General features: G+C 42.2%; 2 protein-coding genes across 9 annotated transcripts in view; both read left to right on the plus strand.

The window, feature by feature from the left end:
* mtmr3 (myotubularin related protein 3) overlaps positions 1-6,833 on the plus strand; it is a 99,047-nt gene extending 92,214 nt beyond the window's left edge. For 4 of the 7 annotated variants that reach the window (XM_033043167.1, XM_033043168.1, XM_033043164.1 and 1 more), the window contains 2 exons: positions 2,837-2,863; positions 4,729-6,833. In XM_033043167.1, the coding sequence (XP_032899058.1) occupies positions 2,837-2,863; positions 4,729-4,900 (199 nt within the window). In that variant the 3' untranslated portion in view covers positions 4,901-6,833. Of the gene's footprint in view, positions 1-2,836; positions 2,865-4,728 lie in introns of those variants that run through there. The other 3 variants (XR_004415683.1, XM_033043169.1, XM_033043165.1) reach the window with 3 other exon arrangements.
* A 175-nt stretch (positions 6,834-7,008) lies between these two features.
* Positions 7,009-19,582, plus strand: ficd (FIC domain protein adenylyltransferase). Of its 2 annotated transcripts, none has more exons than XM_033043178.1 (2): positions 7,009-7,426; positions 17,411-19,582. In XM_033043178.1, the coding sequence occupies exons 1-2, from the start codon at positions 7,327-7,329 to the stop codon at positions 18,490-18,492; spliced, it is 1,182 nt and encodes a 393-aa protein (XP_032899069.1). In that variant the 5' UTR covers positions 7,009-7,326; the 3' UTR covers positions 18,493-19,582. The 2 variants fall into 2 exon arrangements, with proteins under 2 accessions (XP_032899069.1, XP_032899067.1); XM_033043176.1 differs by lacking the exon at positions 7,009-7,426 and adding an exon at positions 15,047-15,330.
* Positions 19,583-19,846: the final 264 nt, after the last annotated feature.

A 19,846-nucleotide genomic window follows, 5' to 3' on the forward strand; every position in this document is an offset into this window, starting at 1 on the left:
AATTGTCTTGATTCTTTAGCCATTTTATTTTGATCACTGCAGGTTTCCACATTGTCAAAAATTGCAGTTAACAGTTTTTCCCCAAAATGATAGTGTCAAATTAGATGTGTAAGAAGGAACGGCCGATGCAGGTTTAAACCAAAGATAGACACAAAAAGCTGGAGTAACTCAGCGGGACAGGCAGCATCTCTGGAGAGAAGGAATGGGTTTGAAGAACGGTCTCAACCCAAAACGTCACCCATTCAATCTCTCTAGAGATGCTGCCTGTCCCACTGAGTTACTCCACCTTTTTGTGTCTATCTTAGTGTCAAATTAGACATGGTTTGATTGGAGGGAATCTACATCAAGTAGATTAACAAAATGATCACCATGTATGTTTACAGCCGTTACAAAACTGCTTACTTGGAGAAACATCCCACACTGTTATAATGTTTCAATCGGATTTAAGGAAAATATCGCATCATCGCCCTTTTTAGTTTTACCCCAGCTACATTCCTGCTTATGCACACATACTATGACGTAGAAAAACAAAATGCTGGAAGAACTCAACGGGTCGAGCAACATCTGCGGAAGGATCGTTGCAGATTATGTAATTGTACTAATGCAGCTTTATATATTATTGTGATTAATTGTAACATTACAGTGAACAAATGCACACCCAAATGTGTACACATTCTTTCACTGGTTGATCCATATTAATTATATATTTTGCTTTCAGTTAAGACATTGGTACATTATGTGATAACATAGCCTATGACCTAGTCTGCTGAAGAATGAAAACATTTCTTTGAAATGCCTCATCACTACCTAACCTCTGAACAGTAGGTCTTTTAGATACTCCCACAAGAGGAAACATTCCCACCACATCTTCTAAACCCCAGTGGATACAAGTCTAGCCTGTCTAATCTATCCTCAGAAGACAAGGTTGCTGTAATTCAATGCTCTTTCATCACTGAAACAAGACACAGTGTGAAACAGCGATGTGTGTGCCAACGGAATGCAATTTGGCTAATCGCATTGAGGCATTCACTTGTTCATGTCAAGATTTTTCTTTAAATTACCCTGTTATTTTATATTTTTCTGCCACTCAACAAGTGAAAAATGCAAATTGAATAGTTCAATGTCTGACAGGTAATGTGAATACCCCATCAATGGCCCTGTTATACCACCAAGTGGATGGCTAGTTCTTTCTCGGAGGGAGGATTTTGCGTTTGCATAGCCCATATAATAGGGTGGGTGAAGGTGCCACCAGTTTTTACATTGGTAAAATGTCATAAGGTCATCACATAATATGTTATTCCATGCTTTGATATTGAGACATCATAAAATCCAGAAAAACCTCATTCCTTAAAGTACTTTTGCAATGTAATCAACGTGATAAAGTCAGAAATGCAGTAACCAGTTTAAGCAGTAACCACTATTAGTGCAGAGAATTTTCCCACACTATTTTGACTGTCTTTTGATCATCTGCCCTGTCATAGGAGGGTAGAGAAATGGAGAGAGCGTGTATTTTAAAGCATCAAATGGGAGCTTCTTTGTGATCTGCTCTAGCCATCCCATGAACATAATTTTCTGCTGGTTAAAGAAGAATGTAAGTACATGGGAAACATATCAGAGAGGATTTACTGGACTGATGACCTGGAATGGCTGCATTGGCTTCTCAAAAAATATTGGATAGGCTTCACCTGTGTCAGGTGGAGTTTAGAAGATGTGGGAACAGCTGACTGTTCACTGGTCCAAAATAAGGAAGTGATGAGACATTTTCTTGCGCTGTGGAGCCTGAGTATTTTAAAATATATTTAAAAGCGCAGCGGAGCCTTTCAATACTTTTAAGACATGGAGAAAGAGATATTTGAAAAGCAAGGAGGTGAAGGTTACTAGTGTAGGTGGGAATGCATAGTTGAGATTAGTCAAATCAGCCACGATCTCACAGAATGATGGAGCAGATTCAAGAGGCCGTGTGGCAATGTCCTGTTCCCAATTTATATGTAAGTTTTAAATCCCATTTCCGCAACATTATCACTATTTCCCTCCACTGCCACCATGACTAGCCTCCAATTCTTCTGTTGCTTGTACAGAATTTCTATGATACCTTTCCTTTCTTCCATAAAAGTAATCCAAAAGTCTGTTGGTGCAACTTGCCAAAATTTGAAATCGCAATCACCATGATTCGGATAGTTACCTTAATTACCTTATCTACCTTAATTTACCTTCTCGGTCGTGTCCCCCACCCTTCACTCATACCAAACACCTTGTACAAATCCTTCCACGTCTTCACCATTCTCAACCTCTGACCTTCCCCATCATTCAGATCCCTGTAAACTTTTTGTGCCATTATCTTTGATATGTGATTTTCTTTTTAATATATAGAGCTGCTTAACATCTGCTTCCAGGAACTTCACATAAACCCTTCCCACTTTTCTGATCATTGCCTTTAAACTCCTTCACAATTTTCAAACAAGACTCTCCCACTACTGGTCAGATGACTTGTGACTATCCACTGCAGAGTACAGCTTAATGCTTTCTTCATTAACAAAAATTGCAAAAAGCTTGCTCACATGGCTCACTGACTACTGTTAGAGCTACGTACATATAAACCATTCTGATATTTTTCCCCTCAAATTTTGCTTAAGTTTGTGGTTTTACCCCCAAATAAAGCTACTTTCATCTTATAATATTAACTTTGTTAACATATTGAATTATTTCAAATATACATCTTTCATTGTAAAGTTGCTACATATGTTTTCCATTTGTTTGTATCCCCCTGCTGTTGCCCTGCTGATTTGCACATTTTCCTTAGCTAGTTTCCCTCTGAGCTCTCTTTTCCATCTTACAGGGACAGGGAGCCTGTTGATGACACATGGTGAGCATTTTCAACAGTCTTCTCTGTCTCTTGTTTGCCTTCATTTCTGGTGATGTTTACTTAAAAACATTTACTTGTGCCTTATTAATAGCATCCCAATCAAATGGCAATTGTTGATTTACGTTAATTAAATTGAAACTAGAATTCCCAACAGGAAAATATAAAATATTTTGTGAGCTAACCAAGCAACTTGCATGCCATCACCACAGCTGAAAAAATAATAATTTGCTGAACAGAAAACCAATTGACACCTGAATTTATTACTTATGCCATTCGCACATATGTAATCATGTTAATTGAAACCTTGTCAATATTTTTCTGTTTTTAATTTTGGAACATGTATAATATTTTAGCATTTCTTCATGTTGTGCTTTTAATCAGCCTGACGACCAAGGTCCTGCTAAGAGACTTCCTTGTGCCACAGTCATTAAAATTAGGTTTATCTATGCAAAATCTGAATCCCTTTTTTGCACTTTTGCACATATTCCCCCTATATTGAGAAGTAGTTAAAAAATGCCAAGTTGGCTTGTTTACCAGCATAAATATATATATTTTTATCTTGCTTATTCTTTCATCTGTTCTTAAACATGTACATTTTCTGCCTTCTGCGTATTAAAAAAAATGCTGATGGATGTTTGTAGTCTGCATATTAGTCTTCTACATAGGTTTTTTTTCTGGTTGAATTTGAGAATATTGCAAAGAAATTGTATTTACCATAAAACATTTGCGTTGTGACAAGGATTATTTATCACCTGATCCGCTAACTGCTCCACCTCCAAAACATGGGCCCCTTTTTCTTATGTGACCTCGCACATAAAAAGGGTGTGTAGGTAGATGATCCAATGTAAATCATGTGCAGGATTTATACCCAAAACATCATTAAAAATGAATGGTTAAGAATGTTATCATATTTAACCCAACTGTTTCTTGAGTTTCCAAGAAGTAAATTAATTGGCTTAATTAGTTTTTACCAGTTTTTAGAAATGTATTCACACTACTCTGGATCTGAACTATCAATTCCATTGTATAATTTCACCTAGGGTCATCTGATATTGGGACTTGACTACACATATAAAATGATATTAATTGACAATTTTTCAATATAAAAAATCAAAACTGATGAAATTTGCCCTTAGTTGCCTGAGGTTTTTGCCCTTATTTAAACATTAGTTGCCAATGAGTTTTTACTTCAGATCATACATCCAAATAAGTGAGTGCGTATTCCTCTGACTTTTGAATTACACAAAAAAATGGGAAAAGCTAGAAATAACGCAAATAATGTAGAAATAACGTAGAAATAACGCAACTTCTGCATTGGATTCATTTAATTCCTAATTACTTAAAACATGTTTTTTTCTTCCTGCTGATATAACAGCTTTGCAACAAAAATGAACAAGAATGTTTAGACTCATCATAGATGTAAACATTATTTCACTGAAATAATGGTCCTTTCTTGGCCCTTTGAAAGAGAGAAACACCATTTTGCTCAGGAAACAGTTTGCTGTTGTGTTCAATTTTTTTAATACCAGTTTTATTAACCATATGTTTTGTGTGTGGAAAGTCACTAATTATTGTTGAAAAGTTAAACATGTGGACAGAAATTCATCATTGATTTTTTGCACATAATGTAGTGGTGGTTGTATGTTGACTTCAATGAACTGAATATCAAACATGGAGAACAATGTGCTGCCGCTACAATATATACATTGTGCAAGCAACCAAGGACGAATGTCTTTCCCTTTTATTCTTAGGAGCTGAATTTACCAATATTTATCTGCAAAATAACCCATTACTTTTGTAATGTTAACTATAGATAGACAAAATAGCATTTTAATTAACAATCTGCCTGTTTGTTCCTTCAAAAGGAATTGTGGGAATGTATTTTGCTCGAGTTGTTGCAATCAGAAGATCCCAGTGCCGAGTCAGCATCTTTTTGAGCCTAGCCGCGTCTGTAAATCCTGCTACAGCAGTCTGCAGCCCAATGGGTCCACGCTAGAAATGGAACTGGACAAACCCATTGCAGCTTCTTCAAACTAAGGACATTGTCTTTTTTCCCGGAAACACGCTTATTTTGAGATGGTGTACAAGAAGCCAAACTCTTTGTGTTACTGTGCACTTGAGATAGGACTAAATGCACATAATAGCTTGGAGATTCTAACAGGATGTGGTGGATGCAGGCATACTTAGGGTAACTTAACGCAGCTTGGAAATTTATTTACGGTGACTTGTGGTGACTGGAATAGAATGGGCAGTGCAGTATATTACTGTATTAACCAAAGGCCTTAGACCTGCAGAAGTGGTAAACACATTTTGTTGGAAGATTGCATTATCGCACTACTCCTTCTACATGTGTAATTGAATATGTAAAATCTTAATATAGATCAGTGTTAATTATGTTCCTTTTTATTTACTAAATAAATTGAGTTTTTGGCATGTACAAAAGTATTATAAATGCCCTTAGTTGCAGCAGAATGAATTGACAGTGAGCTGATGGGCACTGAAGGAATGAAATGTTTTAAGCTTTGTTTACACAATGTATTGTAAGCTCAAATGTTTTTGTTTTCTATTTGAAACAGGATTTCTTTTGAGCTTGGTGAATTAACCTTTTCTGCTGTGATTCTGAAACGCAAATGAAGGTTAGAGGAGGTCAAAAAATGAGAAGTTGTGGATAGGTGCCATTGTTTATGATACGGGTTTCTGGGATTGTGTTTTAAAAGCATATTTGACATTCACTTGTCATTTCATTTTCTTCATGTAAGCACTTTTTATTTTACTCTGTAAATAAAGAGGACAAAATGCTGTTGCTAGCTACATAGCACTCTTTCCTAAAAGACTTAAGTGCTCCTTGCCCCACCATGAACAGAGATGTTTTTTCCAAGTTTGTTTTAAAAGGGCATCAAGTAAGTGTAGGCGTTTTTCAAAGATGTAAACAAATTAAAAGTTTAGCATTTGTATGAAGCTTATGCTAGCTTTTAACAATTTTGTTATTTTATTATTAATAGATGAGCAGTATTTAATATAAAATAAAATTGGGCCAGTTGGATATACAGGTAAAAACACCAAGTGCTTTTTTTCCCCCACTTGACATTGAAGTTTATCATTGATAATGTGCTGTAAGGTAATCATTTAATGCAACTCTTTCCCCTCCTTAAGCTTGAACTTTTCAGTCAAAAACCACCAATCACTGCAGCACAATTCAGATTGCAAAGTACTAGGCATCATTTCCCTACTATTACGAGATGTGCATGATAAGTCCATTTTAGGGACGTACTAGCGACTGATGTTTGTAACAAACAGGAAAGAACAGTTTCGACTCTAGATGCGAATTGCACCAAGGTGATTTACTGGTGCTGAGTTTTTGATTTATTCTGGAATTACTTTGTGTATTTAAATTTTTTAAATTACTAAAAAAAATTCCATAAGCCTGCCCCACATCACATTAGAATTTTCTTAGTAATATAACTAACCACGCAGTTCACGTCAGAAGCTGGTTTAGTAAAAAGCTGATATAAGAAACTGCACTTTATCAGTTGGTTTATTAATATAGTTCCATCTTACAGCCTATAATTTTTTCATGTTGAACTTGAACTTCAAAATCCACCTCATCCTGGTGCTTGATTTCACATGTTGAATGTGTTGAGTACAGACAGTAACATCCATTTGGGGTTTGGAACTAAAGTTAAAATGCTGCTAACCATATTTTGAACAGTCTGATTTTTTTTTCCCCCTCATCTCCTTTGTTTAAGTGACTGTTATCCTTTAGTGGTAATGGTAGACTCTTCTGATTGTACACTCAAGTGGAATTTGTAAAGTAGCACTTAAAGCCAGACTTTAATTGCTTTAAGAATTGATGCCACAAAGCTGAGTGTGGAAAATGTAGTGCTTACCTGTTTGTAAGCTTTCATGGCATATACTCTTCTGTAGCCTCAGAATGATTTATTTAAATCTAAATAAATTTGTCATTTTCATATATTGTGTTTTATCTTAAATTTATCGGGCTGTTTATTGCACGTTTATAACAGGCCGTAACTTAGTTTTCATGTTAACAATGGTTCTGCAATGATGTACTGGCTGCTAAATTGATAAATTATTTGGATATAAATGGAGACATTTAGTAGTTTCAAATCTGTCATGCATTTGGCAGGCAAATTATTTTTTTGTTGATTTTTTCCACTAGTTAGTCTTCAAGTAGTTAATTTAATTAGACGATATGCAGTCACTCATTTTTTATGATTTAACCTTTTTGTTGGTAAGGGGGAGGCACAGAAACAATTTAAAATATTACTAATCCAGGACATTAAGGACTGGGAACCATGTTAATTTGAATCAAAACTTGTGGCAAACAGGTTAAGCTATCATGACAATCAAGTTGACATCAATGTAATTTAGCTATCATCGGACATTTTTAAATGAGACGACGGTGGTCTATGGCAGATTCAGTGATGTGATATGTGACAAGGCAGATGGCTGGTATTTCAGAACACTCGATGGCCACAAAAACGGAGCAGAATGATGGACCCACTGCTGGAATTCTTTACGTACTTCTACGAATGTGTCATGCAGGTAAGCTGCAGTTTAACTGGTTAGATTTCAGTAGGACTGAATTACAGTGCCCACCATAATGTTTTGGACCCATCATTTATTATTTGCCTCTGTACTCCAAAATTTAAGATTTGTAATAGAAAAAAAAATCACATGTGGTTAAAGTGCACATTGTCCGATTTTAATAAAGGCCATTTTTATACATTTTGGTTTCACCATGCAGCAATTACAGCAGCGTTTATACATAGCCCCCCCCCCCCCCCCCCCCCCCCCCCCCCATTTCAGGGCACCTTAATGTTTGGGACACAGCAATGTCATGTAAATGAAAGTAGTCATGTTTGGTATTTTGTTGCATATCCTTTGCATGAAATGACTGCTTGAAGTCTGCAATTCATCAACATCATCAATTGCTGGGTGTCTTCTCTGGTGATGCTCTGCCATGCCTGTGTTGCAACTATCTTTAGCTTCAAAGTCAAAGTAGCCTTTATTGTCATTCAGACCTTGCGGTCTGAACGAAATTTTGTTGCCTTGCAGTCCTACATATAGTACAAAATGACAAAAACACACAATAAACACAAATTAACATCCACCACAGTGAGTTCACCAGGCACCTCCTCACTGTGATGGAAGGCAAAAGTCTTAAATCTTTGTCTCATCCCTTCTTATTCTCCCTCTGCGCCGAGGCGATCCAGGCTTCAGATGTTGTGACCCCGCCGGACGATGGTAAGTAATGTCAGTCCCGCGGCTGAATCCGAGCTCCGCGAACGGGCCGGTTCAACTCCGCGGCCCGGGGTGGTCGAAGCTGCCGAAGCTGCGGCCTTCCAGTCCAGCGGACGCAGCTGTTGTTGCGGGAGCTCCAGAGAACAGGTCCGCAACCTGTGACCTGCGAGCTCCCGACACTGGGCCCGCGGTCGGGTCGGGTGGCCGCTGCCGCCGGAACACTGCCCCAGCTCCGAGGCCGGGTTGCAGCTGCCGCTGCCCCAGCAGCGCCGCCATCTTTTTTTTTCTTTTTTTTATGCTTGGTTTGGGAGCTAGTCCAAGTCCAAGTCAGTTGATTGACTTGGCCACACAAGAATTGACCATTTTGTAGCTTTGAAAAACTCCTTTGTTGCTTTAGCAGAATGTTTGGGATCATTGTCTTGCTGTAGAATGAACCGCCGGCCAATGTGTTTTGAGGCATTTGTTTGAACTTGAGCAGATAGAATGTGTCTATACACTTCAGAATTCATTATGCTACTACCATCAGCAGTTGTATCATCAATGAAGATAAGTGAGCCAGTACCTTCAGCAGCCATATATGGCAAGGCCATAACACCCCCACCACCATGTTTCACAGATGAGGTGGTATGCTTTGGATCTTGGATGGTTCCTTCTCTCCACCATACTTTGCTCTTGCCATCACTCTGATATGTTAATCTTTGTCTTATCTGTCCACAAGACCTTTTTCCACAACTGTGGTTGCTTTTTTTAAGTACTTCTGGGCAAACTGTAACCTGGCCATCCTATTTTTGCAACAAACCAGTGGTTTGCATCTTGCAGTGTAGCCTCTGTATTTCTGTTCATGAAGTCTTCTGCGTACAGTGGTCATTGACAAATCCACACATGACTCCTGAAGTCCACACATGACTCTCTCTCTCCCCCCTCTCTCTCCATCTCCTCTCTCTCTCTCTCTCTCTCTCTCTCTCTCTCTCTCTCTCTCTCTCTCTCTCTCTCTCTCTCTTAAGTCCTGGGATGTCAGGACTTTCATATGAAGAAAGACTGGATAGACTCGGTTTGTACTCGCTAGAATTTAGAAGATTGAGGGGGGATCTTATAGAAACTTACAAAATTCTTAAGGGGTTGGACAGGCTAGATGCAGGAAGATTGTTCTCGATGTTGGGGAAGTCCAGAACAAGGGGTCACAGTTTAAGGATAAGGGGGAAATCTTTTAGGACCGAGATGAGGAAAACATTTTTCACACAGAGAGTGGTGAATCTCTGGAATTCTCTGCCACAGAAGGTAGTTGAGGCCAGTTCATTGGCTATATTTAAGAGGGAGTTAGATGTGGCCCTTGTGGCTAAAGGGATCAGTGGGTATGGAGAGAAGGCAGGTACAGGATACTGAGTTGGATGATCAGCCATGATCATATTGAATGGCGGTGCAGGCTCGAAGGGCCGAATGGCCTACTCCTGCACCTATTTTCTATGTCTATGTTTAATGTCTCACCCTTCCTCCCTCTCCTCTCAACCAATCTCTCTCTGTTCTCTCTCTCAATCTCCTTTGCTTTCTCACACTCCCCCTCTCTCTCTACCCCTGTAACTCTCTTACCTCTCTTTCCCTTCTTCCTCATTCTCTCTCTTACCCTCTCTCTCCTCCCCTCTCTCTTCTCCCTCACCCGTCCTCCCTCCTTCCCTCCCTTCCTCCCTCCCCTCCCCTCACTACACTCCTTCCCCTACACTATTTTAGTTTAGTTTATTTTACATTGGCATAGTTTATTTTAATTTGCTTGACTTAGGTGTTTTTTTGTAGTTTAGAGTATTTCAGAGTAGTTTTAGAATGTAGTTTTAGTGTTTTAGAGTTTTAGTGTTAGGGGTGCTCTAGAGTAGCTTCAGAGTGTTTTAAATTAGTTTTAGAGTAGTTTACTTTAGTTCAGTTTAGTATAGTTTAGTTATCTTGTTTAGTGTATTTTAGTTAGTGTTAGGGTTAAGGTTGGTTTACTTTACCCCCCTCCCTCCCTCTCCCCCCTCCTCTACCCCCTTCTCACCACCTCTCCCTCCCGTACCCCCCACTCTTTCCTCTCTCTCCCACCTCCTCTCAAACACTCTCTCTCTTAATGTCTCTCCCTCCCTCGCTCTCTCTCCTCTCTCAATCATTCTCTCTCCCCGTTCTCTCTCAATTTCTCCCTCTCCCTCTCTATCTACCCCCTGTAACTATCTTACCTTTCTTTCCCTTCTCCCTCAATCTCTCTTTCCCTCTCTCTCCTTCCCACCCTCCCCCTCCCTCCCCTCCCCCTCACTACACTCTCCTCTCCTACACTAGTTTAGTTTAATTTACATTGGCACAGTTTAGTTTAATTTGCTTGACTTTGGTCCAGTTTTGTGTAGTTTCGAATGTTTCAGAGTAGTTTTCGAATGTTTTAGTTTTAGAGTAGTTTTGGTGTTTTAGAGTGCTTTATAGCTTTAGTTTTAGAAGTACTTTAGAGCGCTTTAGTAGCATCAGAGTGTTATAGAGCAGCTTTAGATTTAGCTCGGGATAGTGGGACTGACAAATGAAAGAATGAGTTGACTGGGCTTGTATTCGCTGGAATTTAGATGGATGAGAGGGGATCTTATAGAAACATATAAAATTCTTAGAGGAGTGGACAGATTAGATGCAGGAAAATTGTTGTTCCTGATGTTGGGGGAGTCCAGAACCAGGCGTCACAGTTTAAAAATAAGGGGAAGGCCATTTGGGACTGAAATAAGGGAAAGCTTTTTCAGCCAGACAGTTGTGAATCTGTGGAATTCTCTGCCACAGAAGGCAGTGGAGACCAATTCCCTGGATGTATTCAAGAGAGAGTTAGATATAGCTCTTGGGGCTAACGGAATCTAGGGATATGGGGAAAAGCAGGCACGGGGTACTGATTTTGGATGATCTGCCATGATCATATTAAATGGCGGTGCTGGCTTGATGGGCTGAATGGCCTACTCCTGCACTTATTTTCTATGATTCTATGTGAGTGATTGTACAGCCTTGAGTTGCAGAGGATTCAGGGTGTTCTACTGTAATTTACAAAGGGCTCAAATGGAGCAATCAAGGGAAATTGTTATTGAAAATCTGAAATAAAAGTAGGAGATACTGGTCGGGCAGCATCAGTAGAATACAAAATAGTTAATCACCCCATATTATAGCTACTACAGGACCCACTTCTCCCACCATCTCTCAAACTCACTTTCCCAGTCACCCTACTCCTTTCCCCACTTTCATACATTCATCCCAAGTCCCCGTCTTTCCCCTTCCCTTCATTTGCACTCCCCCACACGATATCCCTCCCTCCAGTTTTATGTTTAATTCCTCTTATCAAACACCCTCTTCACCATTAGCCATTGTCATTTATTCTATCCATTTGCCATTCAACTCCCTCCACACTTCTATCCCCTTTTCACTTGCCAGGCTTTGTCCACCCCCCACCTTTCTCCCTCTATTCCATCATGAAGAAAGGCCATGACCTGAAACATCATCTGTCCATTCCCGCCTCGGATGTTGTCTAACCCGCTGAGTTCCTCCTGCACTTTTGCTCAAGATTCCACCATCTGCGATTGCTTGTGTCTCAATAGTTAATATTTCATCAGAACTGGGAAAGCAAGAAAATGAATTAGTCTAAACGGCAGAGAATGAATATGAGGAATGGATAGAATAGTATAATAAACTGATAGGGTGTATCCATGAGGAAAAGTTTATAGAGGTCATTTGATCAATGGGATAATGAGGACAGTCAAAAACAGCCAGTGATCATGAGATGAGAGCAATTGAGAGAATGAGAATACAAAGATGTGATGTATGCTGCAGGGTGTGCTTAGCAGGCTAGTGTGTACTGATATGGAGACAAAAACGGAGTCAGTCACAGATGCTTGAATTACAACAAAAAAGCCAGTTTGGATACAGATAAAAGAAGTGACTTGCCCAAAGCAGTGGAATTTAAAGATTAATTGCTGTACCTCAGGTTTACGTTGTACACTATTATAATAGTGCAACAGAGTACAAACAAGTCAGCGTGAGAGGAAAATGTTCTGGCAGGCACCAGGACTAGTGTTAGTGTTACTGTTGTAGCCTGAATGCAGGTGCTGTACAAAGCAGTCGCCCAGCCTCTGCTTGGTTTCTCCAATGCAGAGGAAGAGATCTGATTACGAACAACAATTGCGGTAAGAGGTAAAGAGACAGATGAGGCATCTCCTGCGGTAGCTGAAACAAGAGGAGAGGTTGACCGAATGGAAGAGCTGTCCAGGAGGTGATGAAGGGACCAAACACCCCCTTATGTAATTCACCAGATAATCACTGTGATTCATCACCTCAGCAATTGTGACCTCACCCTATCGCAGGTATTCCTTGTCCTATCCAGCCCTCTGTGCCCACCCCCACCCACTACCGCTGTTCTCTGCAGATATAACAAGACTAACATCTTCTCTCCCTTTTCCCAGTTCTGCCAAAGTGGTTTCGAGCTAAAACATCATGGGGTATTTATTGGTAGAGGAATCAATAAAATGGGTGGATTTCTTTGTGAGGAAAGGTTGACATGTTTGGTTTGCATCTAGTGGAGTTTAGGAGAGAAGGGACGATTGAAGTTTATAAGATCTTGAGGATTCTTGACCTGGTTGATGTGGAGAGAATGTTTCCTCTAGTGGCAGAAACTAGGACTAAAGATCACTTTATTTGTCACCTATTTAATACAGTTGACATATAACTTGTTTATTTTCTCTTAAATTATTGTAAATCTTTGCAACTCTGCTTCTGAAAGGCTTTTGTGAAACAGGATTTTAAAATATTTTTATGACAGGCTTAGGGTCTCTATAAACATGGAAGTGGTATATTACCATGGGTAGATGGACTGCTGGGTTAAGTTTGTTTGTGTGTGCACGTGTGTGTTACGCATGTGTGTATAAATATAAATAAGTGTATGCATAGTTCAGTTGGTTTATTGTCACATGTACTGAGATACAGTGAAAAGCTTTTGTTGCGTGCTAACCAGTCAGCAGAAAGACAAAACATGATTACAAAGGAGCCATTTATAGTGTATAGATTCTTGATAAGGGAATAATGTGTACTGCAAGGTAAAGCCAACAAAGTCCAGTCAAGGATAGTCCGAGGGTCACTAATGAGGTAGATAGTAGTTCAGTGCTGCTCTCTAGTTGTGGTAGGATGAATCAGTTGCCTAATAACAGCTGGGAAGAAACTGACCCTGAATCTGGAGGTGTGCGTCTTCACACTTCTACATCTTTTACCTGATGGGAGAAAAGAGGGAGTGTCCAGGATGCGACACGTTCTTGATTATGCTGCTGACCTTGTCAAGGCAGCATGAGATATAAATGGAGTCAATAGAAGGGAGGTTGGTTTGTGTGATGATCTGGGCTGCATCCACAATTTACTGCAATTTCTTACGATCTTGGATGGAGCCGTTCTCAAACCAACCTGTGATGCATCCCGATAAAATGGTTTCTATGGTGCATTTGTAGAGGTCGGTGAGACATGCCAAACCAAGCCTTCTAAGGACGTCGAGGCGCTGGTGTGCTTTCTTTGTTGCTTCAATATGGGTGATCCAGAAGTTGTTAGTGATATTGACTCCGAGGAATTTGAAGTATATGTGTACATTATTATATGTACATATATATAATGTAGGGTCGGCCACACTCATGGTGGGTTGGGGGGGGGGCTGCACCACTATGAATGTGGCGGCCCCTACCCCACTGTTATAGTGTTGCCCCCCCCCCCCCCCCAGTGGGTGTGTTCCAGGATTATTGATGCAATTTAGACAGAGTGTGTAGGAAGAAACTGCAGATGCTGGTTTATACTGAAGGTAGACACAAAATGTTGGAGTAACTCAGCGGGTCAGGCAGCATCTCTGGAGAAGGAATGAGACGTTTCGGGTCGAGACCCTTCTTCTGAAGGTCGGGTAGAGAGAGATTATAGATATAGAAGGGTAGAAAGAGATTGTAATGTGTGAAAACAACTGATCAAGAAAATTGTAGAATGGTTCATTGTTGGCTGAGGAGAAGGTGATAACGACTGATTACCAACAACAGGACGACAGTGAAACCAGTACGACGTCTAGGGTGGAGGTGGAGAGGGAGGGAAGCAAGGGTTTACTTGGTTAGAGAAATCAATATTCATATCACTGGGTTACCCAAGAGGAATATGAGATGCTGTCCCTCCAGTTTGCGTGTGGCCTCACTCTAATGGGGGAGGTCCAGGACAGAAAGGTCAGTGTAAGAGGGGAGAGAAGTGTTTGCCATCCGGGAGATCAGGTAGGTGGACACAAAATGCTGGAGTAACTCAGCGGGACAGGAGAGAAGGAATGGATGACGTTTCGGGTCGAGACCCTTCTTCAGACTGTGAGGCGGACTGAGGGAGGTGTTCCGCGCCAGCGGTGAGTGCCTGAGCTGTGGACACGTACTATTGTATTATTGGTGGCGTGTAGTTGATTGCGAGATGTGGTGACCGATCAGAAACACAGGGCGCAGTGCCGGGCCCGGCCGCAGGGGGGCGCCACCATCACCGCAGTGGGGGGGCGCAGTGCCGGGCCCGGCCGCAGGGGGGCATCACCATCACCGCAGGGGGCGTCACCATCACCGCAGTGCCGGGCCCGGCTGCAGGGGGCGCCACCATCACCGCAGTGGGGGGCGCAGTACCTGGCCCGGCCGCAGGGGGCGCCGCCATCACCATCACCCCAGTGGGGGGGGCGCAGTGCCGGGCCCGGCCGCAGGGGGCGCCGCCATCACCATCACCGCAGTGGGGGGGGGGGGGGGGGGGCGCAGTGCCGGGCCCGGCCGCAGGGGGCGCCACCATCACCGCAGTGGGGGGCGCAGTGCCGGGCCCGGCCACAGGCGGCGCCGCCATCACCATCACCGCAGTGGGGGGGCGCAGTGCCGGGCCCGACCGCAGGGGGCGCCACCATCACCATCACCGCTCCATGATCTCTGGCGGCGGCAGCGGCGGCGGGGACGCAGTGGGGCAAAGATCCTACAACTGGGCGCCAAAGATGGGCCGGCGCGGTAGGACGGGGGTGACGATGCTGCTCGGCGCCCTGGCCGCCCTCCTGCTCCCGCATCTCAAGGGCACCCTGTGGCTGCTGCGATGCCGCTTCTTGGACCCGGAGCTGGAGCCCCCCGGCACCGGCCTGAGCCTGGCCTACAGCGGCGTGGAGTTGAGCCAGGCAGGCGAGCCATGGGCCTTCAGGCGGACAACGTTGCCGGGTAAGCGGCGGGGATGGGGAGGGCGGCCGGGGATGGGGAGGGCGGCCGGGGAACGTGGGCCAAGCGGCGACCTCTTCCCCAGGCCCAGCACCGGCTGAAGCCGCTCCCCGCCCCCGGGGCAACAGCTGCCTTGTGCCCGGCTTACAGCAGCCGCGTACCCCCCCTCCCTGTGGGGTCTGTGAAACGCTCCACGTCCACAACAAGCTGGAGCAACTCAGCGGGACAGGCAGGCAGGCAGGCAGCGTCTCTGAGAGAAGGGATGGCTGACGACAGGGCATGTTTGTTACACAATAGACAACGCTGGAGAGAAGGAATGGGCGCTATTTCTGGTCCAGATCCTTCTACAGACTGGTTACAATCTCAGACTGTTGCACAGAGACGGGGGGGGGCAGATACTACAGTGGGGGGGGGGGGGGGGGCGGGGGGGGGGGCAGATACTACAGTGGTGTTTTGGAGGCTTTTAGACAGGGATATATAGGGAAGAAGGGTTTCAGGATAAATGCAGGCAAAATGAGTTTACCTTGGCGTCATTGTGGGCAGAAGGGCCAATTGCTGTACGTTCTGTGTTTAAGAGACAGGGACATGGCCAGCAGCTTGTTCAGAAATGTAGGTTTTAAGGGTTGAGGATTTGGGGTTTTGGGCATGGAACTCCGGACGTAGACAGCTGAAAGATACCAGCGGTTTGATGATGAAGGTCGATGTCACTAATACATTATAAACCCATTCAATGACTGTAAGAATGAACTCGATATTGTTATTGTTTGAGATTGCTGTTCAGCGTCCAACACGATGTGATCCTGCCTTCTGTTAACCAATTGCCGAGCAGTTGATTTAACACCACGTCATCTCTACTGTGGTGTAACTAGTAGCCAGACTTTTAAAGTTAGATCGGTTATTAATGATTAGTAACATATTCAAAGAAGGGACATTTGAGACAAAAGCTCTTCTTTTGATCTGTGGGAACTGAAACCCAATTAACTTTTTAAAAATAGTTTTTATAGTTGCCCATTCAGCCCATCTAATCATACAAGGACATGAATACTGCACTGCCAACACTTGTTTCCATCTCTGTTATACACTGCCTGTAAAAGCTTGTTCTTTGTGTAAGAAGGAACTGCAGATGCTGGTTTAAACCGAAGATAGACACAAAAAGCAGGAGTAACACAGTGGGACAGGCAGCATCTCTGGAGAGAAGGAATGGGTGACGTTTCGGGTCGAGAGCCTTCTTCAGACTGGTTAGGGCCAAGGGAAACGAGAGATATAGACGGTATTTCCCTTATCCCTAACCAGTCTGAAGATGGGTCTCGACCCGAAACGTCACCCATTCCTTCTCTCCAGAGATGCCGCCTGCCCCGCTGAGTTACTCCAGCTTTTTGTGTCTATTGTTCTTTTTTGCTGTTAGTTTGCCTTGGCAGAGATGATGATGATACTTTATTGCCACTTGTATCTAGCTAGGTGCAGTGAAACACTTTGTTTTTGCATAGTATACAAGAGAATCTCCACAAAGACGCCAACAAAAGTAACAAAAAAGTACTCATCCTCTTCGGGGCCCCCCCTTTGATCTCAGCGGCCCACACAGGCCCCCCCCCCCCCTTGATCCCAGCAGCTCCCTACGCTGGGTCCCCCATTGTTCTCGGTGACATGGCCCAGTCTCGTCCTTGGCCCAGCTCCTTTCACGGCTCCGCCCTGTGCTCTGGATTGGCCCTAATAACTTTCAGAACAAAAATTAAATCATTTAACCTTCTCAAGCAGATGTGATTTGTCAGTTCTGATTATGTTTATTGCCTAGTTGTGCAAAACAATACACAATGAAAGCCTTTTAAGCGAGCAGGCGCAGTTTCCAAGTTTAGCTTTATCAGCTGGTTATAGAGAATTATTTCCAGTGTATGCAAACTAGATTACTGGAAAGTAAATGTTTGTCTGTGGGGTTTTACCTCGTGCATCATAGTTATGTGATGTTATAGGGAGACGATATATGTAATGGCCATATTGTAACTTGTCTCGAGCTAGTTTAAAAATGTCTGGTTTAATGTATCGCACGATTAGACCCCTGTAATTTGGAAATTAATTTTAATTTCAGAAGTCCAGTTGGAGGCAAAAGCTGCTCTGCATCAGGCTCTGGAGATGAAGCGTCTGGGGAAGAGAGAAAAGGCGCACAAACTATTCATGCATGCCTTGAATATGGTCCCACAATATGTAGATGCATTGAATGAATTGGGTGTCTTCATGGAAGAGGATAAGGACGTTATTCAGGCTGACCATCTGTACACTAAAGCATTAACCATTTCCCCGTGCAATGAGAAGGCACTGGTCAACCGCGACAGAACGTTACCACTGGTGGAAGAAATTGACCAAAAGCAGTTTAGTATTATTGACCGCAAGGTTAAAAAGTTGATGGCTATACCCAAAGGGAATGCAGCTTTGCACCGTGTGATGGAGGAAAGTTATTACCATCATATTTATCATACTGTGGCCATTGAGGGGAATACGCTGACCCTTTCTGAGATCAGGCACATCATCGAAACAAGATATGCTGTACCCGGGAAGAGTCTGGTGGAACAGAATGAAGTTATTGGAGTTGATGCAGCCATGAAATATCTCAATAAGTCTCTGCTATCAAGAATAGGAACTGTTAATATTGATGATATTCTGCAGATTCACAGAAGAGTTTTGGGATACGTTGATCCTGTAGAAGCTGGGAGATTCCGAACCAATCAAGTCTTCGTAGGCCATCACATACCTCCCCATCCCAGAGATGTAAAGAAGCAGATGCACGAGCTTGTCCAGTGGTTGAATACTGAAGAAGCGATGAGTCTCCATCCTGTAGAATTTGCTGCCCTTGCACATTATAAATTTGTTTTTATCCATCCCTTTGTAGATGGGAATGGAAGGACAGCTCGGCTACTGATGAATCTTATATTAATGCAGGCAGGTTATCCACCTATCACCATCCGCAAGGAGCAGCGGGCTGAGTATTACACTGTATTAGATTTGGCCAATGAGGGAGATGTTCGGCCATTTATCCGCTTTATTGGAAAGTGCACAGAGATGACCCTTGATTTACTGCTAATTGCAACCGCTGATCATTCTGTTGATAAAGGTTTACCTGAAGCTAATCCAAACCATTCAGATTATACACGAACCATTTTAGTTAAAAACTAATGCCATGATGCTACAAAACTATATGTGCTGTGGGTTGAATTGATTTGATTATCAGTGTGAACTTTGGTTAATATTGATTCCTCCAGCGATTTGCCAACTCTTTACTGCAGGTGTGTTGTGCGTTTGGCTTTCATTGGATTTTATCGGGAAATAATGTAAAACAATATTCACACCATGTTAAGATTTTGGCTGTAGGAAGACTAATTACTTTCTATTTAAGAATTGCGAGATCAGTGGGCCCATAACTCCTCGTCTCTCCCATTTCTGATTGGTACTATAAAAAATAACTTTTTATAATGTACCAGTGTGATTTTGTTTTACTGTAAAAGAGTTTTGCAGTAAAAAAGGGTTAACTGTTACATGCACATCATAAGTGAATGGGCCGTAACAGCCAAATTGAATGTTTGGCCCACAGTTTGGATGGGGGAAAGATAGGAAAATAACTAGTCCCCAAATTTCAAGATTGCTTATAAAAACAGGAATGTAGCTTTCAGCACCTGCGGCGAGTCAGTGGGTTGATTTACCTGTGAGTATTTTGAGAACGTATCAGCCATAATGTTGAGGTCAAATATTAGCAGCATCCTTTATAAAAGTTTCCATGAGGAAACCAGATTAAACAGATTTTCCAATTGGCCTCAAACTGCTAAAATTGCACCAATCCATGAATGTCATTATTCTATTAAGTATTCTGTTATTTTTGGTTAATTATAGGCTATTATCACGTTTCCAAAGAGGAAACCCTAAATCTGGTATTTCACGCAGTTGTTGGGATTGATTTCAGACAACGAGGCAGAGAGCAACGATCCAAATGGTAAAATATCCTAAATCAACTGGTTGCTATAGCTGCAATAGGAACTGTGTGCACTTTCTTATCAAATTTAACTCAAAGCTCTCAGTTGAATATCATAATGAAAGGAATCAGTGTTGAACTAACTTTGGACCATAGCTCAAGAGATTGTTCTTTGAAGGGACTGCAATATTTATGTGAATGGAAATTGCACTTTGTGTAAATGAACTATTTAAACAGACCAATAAAATAGTATATTTATAATATTTAATGTAAGAAATAAATTATACTGTTTATATCCTCTGGTATTGTGTGAATGAGTAGTATTGAGAAAGCACATATCCAATTAAGTCTAATTTTCTGGTGCGCGACCAACCAGAAGCCAAAACTTTTAAAAATATCAAGCTCTGGGTCAAGCTCAACTTATCCATGCCAACCAAGATGCCTCATCTAAGCTAGGTCCATATCCCTTTAAACCTTTCCTATCCATGTACCCATCCAAGTGACTTGAAATGTATCCATGTACTTGTACTTTTTATTTTAAACCTTGTACATAGTGCCAGTGTG

Source organism: Amblyraja radiata, chromosome 25 (genome assembly GCF_010909765.2).
Source record: "Amblyraja radiata isolate CabotCenter1 chromosome 25, sAmbRad1.1.pri, whole genome shotgun sequence".
Taxonomy (NCBI): Eukaryota; Metazoa; Chordata; class Chondrichthyes; order Rajiformes; family Rajidae; genus Amblyraja; species Amblyraja radiata.